This window comes from Desmodus rotundus, chromosome 9, assembly GCF_022682495.2.
Source record: "Desmodus rotundus isolate HL8 chromosome 9, HLdesRot8A.1, whole genome shotgun sequence".
Lineage (NCBI taxonomy): Eukaryota > Metazoa > Chordata > Mammalia > Chiroptera > Phyllostomidae > Desmodus > Desmodus rotundus.
The window spans coordinates 38290659-38303690 of NC_071395.1; the positions used below are offsets into that span (position 1 = coordinate 38290659).

The following is a 13032-nucleotide window of genomic DNA, read 5'->3' on the forward strand; positions in this document are numbered from 1 at the left end:
GCCCTGGACCCCAGCCTGGGGTCCCCGCCCAGCCCCCCGCGATCGTACAGCCCCGCCCGGACTCCCGCCCGCGCACGTGGGCTTCTGCTGGCCCTCAGGGAGGTCGCTAAGACGCAGGGGCGCAAATGGGGTGGGGTCCGCTTTTGCAGAGCCCCAAGTGGCAGCTGGCGCGCTCAGAGTTACCCCGAAAACTAGGTGATGGGCAAGAAGGAGGAAGAATCGAAGTCACCCCAGGGACAAAGGGAAGAGGCCGTTGGCAGAACTGCAGTTAAGGGGGCTGGGGTAGCAGAATGGGACACCTTGGGGTTGGTGGAGGGTCGTGGTCCTGCTCAGGAACTCGCTCCAGAGGAGGTGCTTGATGGAATAAATAAGCAACCAATAGGTACTATATTATTTTATTAACCAATGCCATCCCGATAAATTCAATAAAAATTAAAAAGAAAACCAATAAATGTATGAGGAGGCAGAGAGAGTCCCTGGGGGCTTGGGGCAATGAGGATGTACCTGGAGACCACTCCCCTACCCCAGGGGTCTGTGGGATGGAGAGACAGAAAGGAAGTGAAGAGGACCTCCTTCTGGGTTGGTACCCCTAAGGACATCCCATGGGGAGTGAGTGGGGGTTGGCAGGTGGGCCCTTTGATGGGTCTGGGGGTGCCATTTGAAGGTGGGAGTGAACAAAAAAGGTTAGGGGGGAATGGGGTTTTGGTTTTCTGGTATGAAAATATGTATCTCCCTCAAATACACAACTCTGAGAATAAACGTTCATCTTTAGAAAGTATCTATGTATTTGACATGTCTGTGTCCAGGTTTAAGCTCACAGGATGCCCATCACCTGTTCCCCCCTGAAGGCCCAGAGAGCAGAAGCTCATCTCAGAGGAGACCAGACTTTGGGGTGCAGCAACCAGGCCAGGGGTGGGTGTGAGACAGTCCCGGGCCCCAAGCCTGTGAAAGGAAAGTGCCCCTTGATGGGGAAGCTGGCACTAGTGTCCCACAGGGAGGGGCTTTCTGGGGTCAGAGCAGGTGGAAGGTGAAAGAGGCTCTTTGGGAGGTGGTGAGGTCCCCATTGTGCAGTATGTGAGCAGATGGTCAGCTCGAGTCCAAGGGCCCTTCTGGCTCTTGGTTCCTTGATTTTTGCTTACCCACCATTTCTGTGGCTCTGGCTGAGGCAGACTTTTCTGGGCTTGAACAGCCCCATTTCTCCCTGACGCAACCCCTCCACTGCATCTCCAGGCCTATCCTGCCTGGACAGTCTCACCTGCCTCCTTCCTTGCCTCCCAGGACCACCTACCAGCCCTCTTCCATTCTGGCATTAAACTCCCAGCCTTCGACAGGAGCCTCCGTTGCTCTAAGGCTGCTAGTAGCTCTCTTTGCCTCCCGGTCAAGGTCCAGCTTCTTAGCCTGGAGTTCAAGTTCCTTCATGACTAGTGTGCTCATGATTTCCCATCTTCTCCCCATACGCCTCCCTCCTGCCCTGTCCTCAGCCCTGTGGGGTGCCTTAGAAGGTGGCCCCTACCCTTCATCTCAGGGTGCTGTCAGCCAGGCAGGGAGGCAGCCTGATGGGCAGACAGATCCTGACTTCTGGCCTGAGTCGCCATCTGAGCCATGGTGTCCCCATCTGTGAATGAGGATCACTGTTGCCTGCGCTCTCAGGGTTGCTGGGAGCAATTGGGATGATGGCCACCTACACAGGGCTGCTGGGCACACAGGGGCTGAGACAACAGCCCAACTTCCTACAACTCTCCTGACTGCCTTTGTCTCCTGAGTGACCCACGGGTGCTGGGCCAGGCCTCTGGCCGATTTCTGGCTCCTCCAGACGCCAGCCCAGGCCGGGACAGGCTGACTCATACACAGAATCGTGGGCACAGCAGCAGTGCCATTCTGCAGTTGCTATTTATAGCTCTCAGGCCACGCTCTCAGCCTCTGGAGCCAGGGGAAGACAGGCCCCAGAGTCCCCTCCTCATTCTCCCTGGGGCACAGGGGCCCAGCTCCCCACCTCAGCACCCCAAATTAGGACAGTTGTACCCCCTTCCCCGTGGCCAGCCTGGATAGCTCTGGCTTTCATGAACATTGGGATGTGTGTGGCAGTCACCAGCTGTGTCCCCTCTGGAAACCAAGGAGCAGAGAAGGGAATTGGCTCAGTGGAGGTGGCCCAGCTGGGAAAAAGCTGGGCTGGCACTGGAACTCCATTGGGCTCTGAAGTCACAACCCAGCCTTCTGGCCCAGGGACCTGCACCCAGCCTTCAGCTGCCCCTGTCCTGCAGAAGTCCTCTCAATTACAAAGGATAGCTGTTCACTTACACAGTCCCAGCTCACCTGGCCTTGCAGCCCGTGGGACTTCTCCCTGTCCCAATGTTCCAGGCAGGGGCCATACTGCATCATTTATCCCCCTCCCTGCTCCCAGCCCAGCATAGCTGCCTGGTGAAAGGTAGGCAGCTGGGTCAAATTCTCTGCTCTCTGTGCTCCCCGGATTAATGCAATTATGCAGGCAAAGCAGAGGCCGAGCCCCATGATGGCCTCTTCCAGATGCAGCTTGGCCCACCAAGGTGTTTCATTTGTTTTAAGGTTTGGTGTCAACGTTTTAAAATAGGGAGATCATTTTTCAAAACCCAGTTTGCATAGAAAAAAATGAATGGGCTGGCATCCACGAACCTGAATTCTGCTGGTCAGCATCTGCAGGAGCTGGACCCCACCCCTGGGTGGAAGGTGCCAGGTCCTGACAGTAGCCACCTTCCTGGGCCCTGGAGGAGTCCTGAGTTACTTACTGCTCAGTGTACGGGCTGTGCTGTGATCATCATCTCCAAGGAGTGGGGTTGCTGAAGACTTCACCACCAACAGGATAAATCCCTTTAACGCTTGAGTCTTTTTACTGAGAGACAGGGCTGCTTTAGTCAGTCAGAAAAAAGAGCTGTGACCTGCAGAAAGACCAGAGGGCCTTTGCACAGGATGCTTCCTCTGCTGGAAAAGCTTTCCCTCATCTTGTGACCTCACAGATTTCCTCCCTGACCAGGCTGCCAAAGCTGTCCCTGCTAAAATTGTTCCTGCCTCACTTTACCTTGCCTTTTGTCCCTGGGGCGCTTATTGTTCCCTGATATTGATCATATGTTGATATGTCTCCCTCCCTAGAATATGAGCTGCCTTCCATGGATCTCACCCAGGGCGATCCTGTCCCCAGGAGACACTGGGTGGGTGGTCTGGAGACATCTGTGATTGTCACACCAGGGGTGCTCCTGGAAGCACAAGGGTTGGGACCAGGGAAGGGATGCTGCTCAATACCTGTGTTCAGATGGCCCCGCACAGAGACTTGGCATGCCAGTGCCCATGGGGGAGACCCTACTCTGGGGGCCAGCTCGTTGGGCCAGAGTTGCTGGACCTGCCAGCCAGACCCTCAATGGAGAGGGCCTTTCATCCGTGGCGGTTATGTACTCTCCTCACAATGCAGCTCCCCTCCATTGTGCCCACCCATGCACCAAAATTAATCAGAGGCTCTGAACTGCCACCTGCCCAAGCCAGTTCTCACCCGCCAGACCGGGCATGCAGCAATCACTTCAGCCCAAGGCCGCACCACCGGGACCTGCCAGGTCTGCTCTTTTTGCTCAGGGAGCTGTGGAACCCTGAGGGTGATGGACAGAGCAGGTATCCCTGCTCCAGCCCAATTTGGCCTCAGCACCCTGACAGCCCAGGGAAGGGTTCCAGGGTCTTCACAGAACCACTCACATACTCTGCAGCAGCCCTCCTCTGCTCAGGAGCCCCACCCTCTCCCTGCCTGCAGGTGGCTCTGGGAAGATCGGATGAGTTGGTTACTGGCTCTGTTCTGAAGTTGGCAGGCAGCTCGGAGGGCATGGGCTGGAACAGATGGGGTGCACACTCCTCTTAGGGGGGCTGAGGATCCATATTGGTGGCCAGGGCAGGTCTGATGGCACCATGTGCTGGGAGACATCATCCAGTTCATTGCCTGCTTTTTGGGCCCTGAAGATGCAAGCAGGCCCATAAATTGGTGCTCTCCCTTCCCCACCCCACGATAACAACTTCTCCATGAGAAATGCAAACAGCAGACAACAGAAGCCCTGACACACTGTTATTATGGTTGATTCAATCCACAAGGTCTGGATGCCGCCTTCTAATTTTCTTTTCTTTTGTCTGCAGATCAAGCAGGGGAACCCGGTTGACTCCATCCAGCTGTTGCCTGTGCTGTGAGTCCCTATTCAGGGCAAACGGCAAAGGGCGCTGGGCTGAAGCTAGTTCACTCTCTGGGGTGGGGGGGCCATCCTGGGCACTGTGGGGTGCTGAGCAACATCCCTAGCCCCCCTACTCAATGCCAGGAGCACCTCATGTTGTGACAACTGATGTCCCCAGACATAGCCCAGTGTCCCCTGGGGGCGGAATCATCTGGATTGAGAACCAGAGTTCACTAAGAACCTTGAGGAGGAGGAATATCTGAATCCACAGCCATATGACATCTCCTTGATGTCAAAAGTTGCATGGGGATGGACAAGCCTTTTGTGGCCCAAGTCCTGTTTTGTGGTGAGTGCTGGGCCAGGGCCTCAGGCAGTAACCGACCTACAGCCCTACTCAGGCGAAGCCCCTCGCACCACATGGCAGTGCTCCCTTGTCAGAGCCAGTGGGAGGCAGAGCCGCTGAGCTGGCTTCGAAGACCCTGGATTTGGCCGCCATTGGCAGGTGGACCTCAGCAATGAGTGCTGCTTCTTTAGCCTCTGCCAGATGGGCCAACCACTCTTCTTACTCCACTGTGGAGACGTTTGGATCCTTGGCCAACGTGGGAAAAACTGACCTGAACCAGCCCAGAGACAGACACATCACCCCCGCAGCTGGCTGACCCACAGTGGCTCCTGGAAGCAGATCCCAGCACTGACCCTGCTCCTTCAACCACTGCAGACAGGAGGGGCGGCCTCTGGGGGCTGGTGGGACAGCCTGCATCTTTCCCTACAACCCCGTCTGCCCAAGTCACTCAGGGTCTCAGTGTCACCATGGGGTCCAGACGCAGATTTGCTGGGGAGAGAGGAGCGGCTTGGAGCAGGGTCACTGGCTCCCCACCCAGCAAATGAAGGCAGGACAGGCACAGGCACACTGGGGAGTGAGGATGACAGGACTTGGGGCAGTGATGCCCTAACTGAAGGGTGGACAAAGGGGACACTTGGGTCTTTCCTTCTTCGCTGGTGTGGCCATGTCCTTCCTGGGCCTGCTGGTCCAGAAGCCGGCTCAGAGTGAGGGTGGAACATGACCTTGAAGGTTCCCCTCGGGAGCAGGAGACGGAGGAGATATGGTAACTGGTTGGAGAAGACTGGTATCAGCAGGGCCGCCCCAGGGAACAGATGGCTGGTGGGGAAGCAGCTGTGTGTGCTTTTGGTGATAGGGTAAGGGGTATGCAGCTGGGGACCTCTAGAGCAGACTGACCTGCCCCACTGTGGGGTTCCCACTGGATTCAGGGGGACAGGGGCCCCTGAGCCTTCCTGTACGGGAGACCCTGGTGCCTGTACCTGGTCCCCTGAACAGTTCCATCCCCCTGGTTAAAGGCACACTCGAGTCTGGAGACCTGCCCACCTGGAAACTTCCAGGTCCTGGGTGAAGTGGGGGCAGGTGGAGGCCACGGCATCGGGTTCAGGACACTGTAAAGAGGATGATGTTCCCACACCCGCAGGATCATTTTCCTGGCTTGGGGTCTGGGCCGGGCCATGAGGGGTTGGGAAACGGGTCCCCAGTAAAAATTTTAGATAGAAGTTCCTAGAAATGGGTCCAATACTTCTGGCAACACCAGGGTGAGAGCCAAGAGAGTAAAAGTGGGGGATTTCGCATACACATCCCTGCTCCCCCAGACTCACAACAGAGAAGGCGGCCAGGGCCCTGGCAGAGGTTGCGCCCTCTTGTACCTCGTGCCCAGTGGGCTAAGCAGGGAAAAGCAGGCCAGCCCCTGGGGTGTCCACCCTTTGATAAGCCACTAGCTGCTCTTGGATCTCCCAGAATGACCAGAGGCCCCTCTGAGCCCAGGGCCATGGGAGGAGGGACCTGTCCTTGTCACGGAGCTTGAATGGCCCCATCGCAGTTCTTCCTAGCATTGGTGAGCACAGGAAGGAAATTCGAGATTTCAGAAAGGCACACACCTGGGCCTCCCAGCCAACTCAGGGGGCAAGAACAGTGTAATGAGCAGGCTCCAGCAGCCCAGGACAGAGCTGGGAGAAGCTGAAGCCAGGCAGGAGAATCCAGCCCAGGTCGCCAGGCCTAAGCACCCTCTAGCCACACCTCCAAGCCAGGCCAAGCAAATCCCCCAGGAAAGGCTCAACCCACTCCTACTCCCCAGGCATGCTCCAGGTTGCCGGGACAATGGAGGCTAATGAGAGGTTGCCACAGTGCCGAGTTTACGCCAACCACTTGGCTGTTAGTCTCTGCTGTCCTGCAATATCTGGGACTGGCTTCCTGTTTGTCTGGTGGGGGGAATTCAGTATTGTGGCCCCTACCCCACAGCCTGCACGGTCCATTTGCTCCAGACCCCGGGCAGACATGGGGCTATGAACCAACAGCCAAGCTGCCTCCTGGCCCTGCCTGCACATCTCCCAGCCCGTGGGTCTGTTCCCTCAGGAAACCCACACGCTTCCCTGGCCCAGCAACCCCAGCCCCCAGGAGGGCAACCTCCCCACTAGAGGGACAGCACCAGAAGGCCGAGAAGGAGAGGGTGGTCCTGAGGCACCTGGGACTCTGCCTGTCCCCATAGAGGCAAAGCTTCAGGTGGCAGAAATCACAGAGCTGCCTCATCTAACCACAGAATGGACGCTCCATGCTGGCAGCCTCCTCTGTTAGCATCGGGCCCAGTTGGGGGCAGAGGACTGAGGCCTCAGAGCCTCTAACAGCTCCTGTCCTGGTCCACATTGCGGGGGTGTGGGGAAGGGAGGGTCTTGGCCTGACCCCATGTGGATGCCTGTCCCTGCCTCCCACGTGAGTTGCCAGATCCCCATGCCCAGGTTGATGTGGTCACACAGTTTTGGTAAATACCTTTAAGTGAAGTATTTTACAAGTAGTAGTGTTGCCCTGAGGCTCGGGGTGTAGAATCTAGGGTCCGGTTTGGTCTTGGGTGGCCCCTCTGTACACAGGCAGCAACTGAGGGCCTGAGCTCCCCGCTGGGGGAAGGTGGGGCTGGGGGATGTAGCCTGTGTCCAGCCCAGGGCTCCCCCAGGGTGGGGTGACTATGATGAGTAACGACGGCAACAGGATGTTCACCACTTGAGGAAGACCATGCCGGCCAGCACGGTGTAGCCCAGCACCAGGAAGAGGACCTTGAGCAGGCGGTCATTCTTCTCCTCCAGTTCCTTCCCCAGGATCTCAAAGAAGGTGACGAAGAGAAAGGTACCTCCCACCAGACCCTGCAACAGCACTGAAGCCACGCTGCTGGGCACGCCCTGTGCACTCTGGATGCCCAGGCCAATGCTGATGCCCAGGGGGATCATGGCGCTCACAGTGACGGCCAGCTTGGCTGCTTCCCTCAGGGGCATGGAGCTCCGGGCCATGTTGATGCCCAGGGCCACAGCCACCAGCGTCTCGTGGATGGCCACACCCACGAACAGGCTCACCACCTTCTCCCCCTCCTCCTGTAGGCCCAGGGCCAGGCCTTCAAAGATGGAGTGGGCCGACAGCGCGAAGACCAGGCTGAGGAGGCGCAGGGGGCTGGAGCGCGACAGCTCCTGGACACTCAGCCCGTGGCTGTGGGCGTGGGGCTCCATGTAGAGTGCGTGGCCCCGTGCCGCCCCCATGAAGGGGCTCTCATACTCCGAGTCACTGCCGGCATCTGAGCCAGCGTTGAAGGTCTCCATGTCAATGAAGGATGGCTTCTCCTTGCGGAAGGTCAGGATGAGCTGCTCCAGGAAGATGGTCATGAAGAAGCCAAGCATCACAATGGTCTCCGCCAGTGGGTAGTCAGTGCTGATGTGCCCGACACTCAGAACTTTCTGGAGCTGGAATGGAGCCCATGAGAGAGGGAGGGACGGGGAGAGAGGCAACAGGCATTAAGAGGCAGGGACCCAGTGCAACAGGGCCATCTGACCTCACTGCTCAATTAGCAAAGCACAGAAATACCCAATTCACTTAAGTTAAGAAAAAGGGGAGGGGATGGAGGGCTAATCCATGATAAATTAAATAACAACCCTACTATAAAGGGAGACACGGTCCTCACCAACAGGAACTGGATCGTGACCTACAAAGACATGTCCACCCAGAACCTCAGAATGTGACTTTAGTTGGAAGAAGGGTCTTTGTTGATACAAAGTATAAAGGGCTGAATTTTGTCCTCCTCCCAAAATAAGAATTCATACACTCAAGTCTCTTAGCCCCTAGTACCTCAAAACTAACCATAATGGAAGAGAGGATCTTTAAAAAGGTGTTTCTGTTAAAATGAGGCTGTCAGGGAAGGCCCAGCTCCAACAGAACTGTGGAAAGGCAGAAAAAGGGAGGTCTGAGGAGGACCCAGCCCTGGCAGCACCTTGAACTCGGACTTCCGGCCTCCAGCACTGGCAGAAAGTAAGTGTTCTTTAGGCCACCCAATCTGTGGTGCTTTGTTTGGCCACCTAGGGAAACTCATGCATAAGATAAGGATCTTGAAATGAGATCATCCTGGTCCCTTAATCCAATGACAGGTGTCCTTAAGAGACAGAAGAGACCCAGACAGACACACAGGCAGATGGCCATGTGAACACAAAGCCAGAGATTGGGGTGACCTGTCCATAGGCTAAGCATTGCTGGCCACCACCAGAGGCTGGTAGAAAGCATGGAACAGACTCTCCCTCACGGCCTCGGGAGGACTCAGCCCTGCCGACACCCTGATCTAGGACTTCCAGCCTCTGCCACTGGGGTATCCAGCCCCGACGCCTGCAAGGGGTTTGCTTCCGTATAACCCAGGTGGGGCTCTGTTTCCAGGGTCTTCCCATCACTCTGACCTCCTGGGTAAACGCTTGCCAGCACATTTGGCCACCCATCAGACCCTTTGAGTTTGGTGCCATTCAACAGAATGTTCTGGATAACAGACACATTTTCTCTCTGTGCTGTCTGGGATACGAGCCGCTAGCCATGTACGAGGACTTGGAACATGGCTGGTGTGGCTGAGAACTGGCATGGTGACTTGTACTTCATCTCAATTCACTGAAACTTGACTAGTTAGGCACAGCAGGCAGCTGCCACACTGGGCAGTGCGGCTTTGGACACTGTCCAGGAAGGTGGGCAGTGGGCTCCTCAGGGCCCGGGTTAACTTTCCCTGGATTCGTAAGGATGTCTGCACACACCAAGCCCTTTCCAGCCTTGCGGCCGTGCTGCCCGCTCCATCCCAAATGTTCCTCCTTCGGCTTTACTCACAGCTGACAGACGCTCATGCTTTGGATTTTGGCTTACATATAATTTCCAAGCACTCAACCTCCACCAGGTGCCCCAATTTCTCCTTTCCCAGAACCGCCTTCGTTACAACCTGTGAACGTGCACACACATATGCACGCGCATGCACACCGAGTGTGCAGCTGGGGCGATGCTGCCCTCAGGGGAGATTTGACGTCTGCAGACATTTTGGTTGTCATGGCTTGTGGGGGGAGGTGTTGACAGCAGAGCAGGGTCATTCTCTGCCGGGGGCCATCCTGGGCTCAGTGGGGTGTTCAGCAGCGTCCCTGACACCTACGCACTTGATGCCTCTAGTCGTGATGACAACCACAAACGACCCCAGGCATGGCCCAGTATCTGTTGGGAAGAGTCACCCCTTCCTGCAGCAGAAGGCTGTACTTCTATAAAGAAGCCCTTTCATTCATTTGCTAAATGTCTCATGGAGGCCTGCGTGTGCCCCACTGGGGGAAACACTAGCTTAGGACAAACACAAACTTAGAGGGATAATCATGGATTGGAAAAGGCAAGGCAGACACACAAAGACCATGGCTTGTGGCACTGTTCCCCATGGGGTGACTGGGACCTGGGTGCTGCCGGCTGGGGCTGGGTGAGGCCAGGAGGGACTTGAGCTTCTGAGGCATGTGAAGCCTGTGGGTAGGGGTGCAGCACAGGAGTGGTTCTAGAGGACCCTGAGAAGGCCATGTGCACTGAAGGGGGACAGGGAAGAACAAGGCCACTGTGGCAGGCCAGGCCTGAGGCAGGAGGGTAACAAACGGTCACACCATGGGAACGTGGTCAGTGGGGGAGGGTTTGAAAGTGCATTGGGGTGCAGAAGCCATCAGACAAGACTGATTTAACCTCATTGGTGCCAAGTTTATGAATGAATACCCTGTGCTGCATGACAAAGGAACACAAGCTTAGCGGTACAATGCAATGCAACAGCATCATCTCACTGATATGTCAGAAATCTAGGCACAGGTTGAAGCTTGAGTATGAAGCAAGCAGCCATATTGGGAAGGCCCATGCGGCAAGGGACTGAGGGCAGCTCCCAGGCAACAGCCAGGAAGAAACTAGGCCCGGACTCTGACGACCAGGAGGGGCCTGAATCCACCGTACAACTACATGAGCTTAGTTGACCCATCCCCAGTTGAATCTTGAAATGATGCTACAGTACAGTGGACACCTCGATTGCTGCCTCCTGAGAACCTAGAACAGAGGACCCAGCTAAGCAGTGTCCAACCTTTGACCCACGGAAACTGTGAGATAATAAATGCCTGTTGTCTTAAGATGTTAAGTTTAGTATCATTTGTTACACAGCAGCAGCTGACTGATACAGGAGTTGAAGAGAGGCCACAACTCCCAGCTTTAGGACAAAGTGTATGCTACCAAGGGTAGGTAGGTGGTCTGGTCAGGTAATGACTAATGAGCTCACCAGCTGGGAACAACAGATCTAGTTTAAACTAGGCCCAGAGAGGAGAAGCAACCAACTCATGGTCACACAGCAAATTCATTTGCTACTTCCCATCACCCTTGTCGTGTCAAGGCACCCACTGAGTTCACAGTCAGAGTTGAAAAAGTATCCGAGACCCTTGGCCATAAGGTGCCAAGGGCTGCTGAGACCACCCAGGGAGCCCTTACCTTTTCCCTCACGGCCGGCAGTAAAGCATTGAAGCAGGTAGCCAGAAACACCCCGCCTCCAAAGGTGTTGCAGAGTGAGAGGATCTTTTTTGAGCGGTGGGCCTTCTCAAAATCTGTCTCGATGATCTTCACGGGGAGCAGTGAACCCAGCAGCATGAAGAAGAACACGCCCACCATGCAAAGAATTTTGACCACCAACAGCTTCACCATGGTGATGACCTGGGCTGCCGCGGTCACCACGGGGCCAAACCATGTGTGGACGCACACTCCCGTCCCACGATGCACTACCGGGGGCTCATGCCTCAGTCCAGCCACTGTGAACACAAGACAATCACGTCAGCTGTTGATTTATCTGACCAACTCTAGTGGTCAAGCCCATTCCCCCCTGGCCCCCTGCCATACTTCACCCCATTCGGGGGCTGGCACACATCCCTGACTCCCGCAGAAAATTCTCCACGGCTGCGATGTCCAGTGCAGCAGTCACTAGCCAAATGTGTCTGTTCACATTAATTAAAATTAAAGAAAATATAAAATGCGGCCCCTTGAACTACCTGTATTTCAAGTGCTAGGGAGCCGTGCGAGTCTAGAAGACACCGTACTGGACAGCACAGACAATGCTTCCATTGTTGCAGTGTTCTATCGGGTGGTGGTGTTCCACTGGCTCCCCACTGCCCTCACGGAAAATCCAAGCACTTTACCCCGAGGCGAAGGCTCTGGGCCAACAGCTAGCTCCTGCTTCACCTCACCACACTCTGCCCTTTGTGGTCCCTAAATGTGCCAAGCCTGTTCCCGCCTCAGGGCTTTTGTGCAGGTTGTTCTCCTGGCCTGGGACACTTCTGTCCCCAACGTTCAGTGACATCTTGTCTTTCAGGTCATTGCCTCCAGGACCCCTCAGAAGGGCCTCCCCTGGCCGTCCTCTGCCCCAAACTGCGTCCTTTGTACCTACCAGAGGCCTGGCCTACACCAGAGACTCAGTAACCGCTGGCTGAACATACGGATGTGCTGCAGCATGTGGGCCTATTTATATAACTCAGTGAGCCAAGGTGGGGCACTGTCCACCCTGGTCCCGTTAGTACGGGGGACCTTGCCGGCTCCCCTGTCCTCACGCTTTTATCCCAATTTCCCAGTTCCCACTGCCTGAACCCCCACTTCAGTGAGTTCTTCAGGTCTCAACTCAAATGCTGCCAGTTGTAGGTCTCTCCCACCCCCTCCCCTCCACTGCCATTTTTCTGGCCTTATTTGTGCAAAGGAAAACTGCATAATATAAAGTCCCTGGGTGTTCTCACTCTCTGTAGTCTGCAGGTATACAGTAGGCGCCCAATAAATATCTGCTGGGAGTCCTTATGCTCCAGTCTGTGGAGTAGGGATACGGTGGCCGTGACGCTCTCAAACCCAGGACTGATGGGGCTGGGCGAAGACGGGACGGACTCATTCATTCATTCAGCACTTATTGAGCACCTTCTGTGTGCGCCGCACGGCACCAGACGCCCTGCAGAGCGCGAGGCTCACCTGGTCCCGCCCGAGAGGGGACAACTCGCGCTCTGCCGGGGGAATCGGAAGCAAATCACACACATCTCGCCGATAATGGTGAAGCCAACGGCTGACGCTTCGTCTCGGCCTAGGCTAACGGGAGGCAGTGTCCGCCGGGACCCGGCCTAGCCCTAGCCCCTAGGCCCCAGCCCGGCCCCAGACCACACGTACCTCCGCGGGGCCCCTAGCTCGCCCACTGGCGGCTCCCACAGCTCAACGGCCGGGCGGTCTAGTCCCCACACGTCGCTCCCGGCGGAGGCCCGGGTTGCTGCGCCGCAGCCCGCGTCCCGCCCACGCCCCTGGTTATTGGCTTCCCCAAGCACCGTGGGCCTCAAGGGCCTCTCTATTGGCTGAAGTGGCTGCCACTCATCCTGCGATTCCCACCTTTCGTACAGGCTGGAAAAGTAGTTTTCTCTCGTTAAAGCGTAGGTACAGCCACCGAGTGGTTTCGGATGGAAACTCCGACCCTAGTACAAAAGTTCCGGAAGGGTTTGGCTTCCA

General features: G+C 56.2%; 1 protein-coding gene across 2 annotated transcripts; it reads right to left on the bottom strand.

Annotated features, from left to right (window-relative positions):
* Positions 1 to 307: 307 nt before the first annotated feature.
* SLC39A3 (solute carrier family 39 member 3) lies at positions 308 to 12823 on the bottom strand. Of its 2 annotated transcripts, none has more exons than XM_045202656.2 (3): positions 12511 to 12670; positions 11002 to 11315; positions 308 to 7958 (listed from the first exon to the last, which is right to left on the bottom strand). In XM_045202656.2, the coding sequence occupies exons 2-3, from the start codon at positions 11209 to 11211 to the stop codon at positions 7224 to 7226; spliced, it is 945 nt and encodes a 314-aa protein (XP_045058591.1). In that variant the 5' UTR covers positions 11212 to 11315; positions 12511 to 12670; the 3' UTR covers positions 308 to 7223. The 2 variants fall into 2 exon arrangements, with proteins under 2 accessions (XP_045058591.1, XP_024424647.1); XM_024568879.3 differs by lacking the exon at positions 12511 to 12670 and adding an exon at positions 12703 to 12823 and having other exon boundaries at positions 309 to 7958.
* Positions 12824 to 13032: the final 209 nt, after the last annotated feature.

Excerpts from the sequence above, each read along its gene's own strand:
- SLC39A3 (XM_045202656.2), bottom strand. The coding sequence starts at position 11,211 with ATGGTGAAGCTGTTGGTGGTCAAAATTCTTTGCATGGTGGGCGTGTTC. Across the intron at positions 7,959-11,001 it reads TGCCGGCCGTGAGGGAAAAG|CTCCAGAAAGTTCTGAGTGT; the intron begins GTAAGGGCTCCC and ends GCTCCATTCCAG.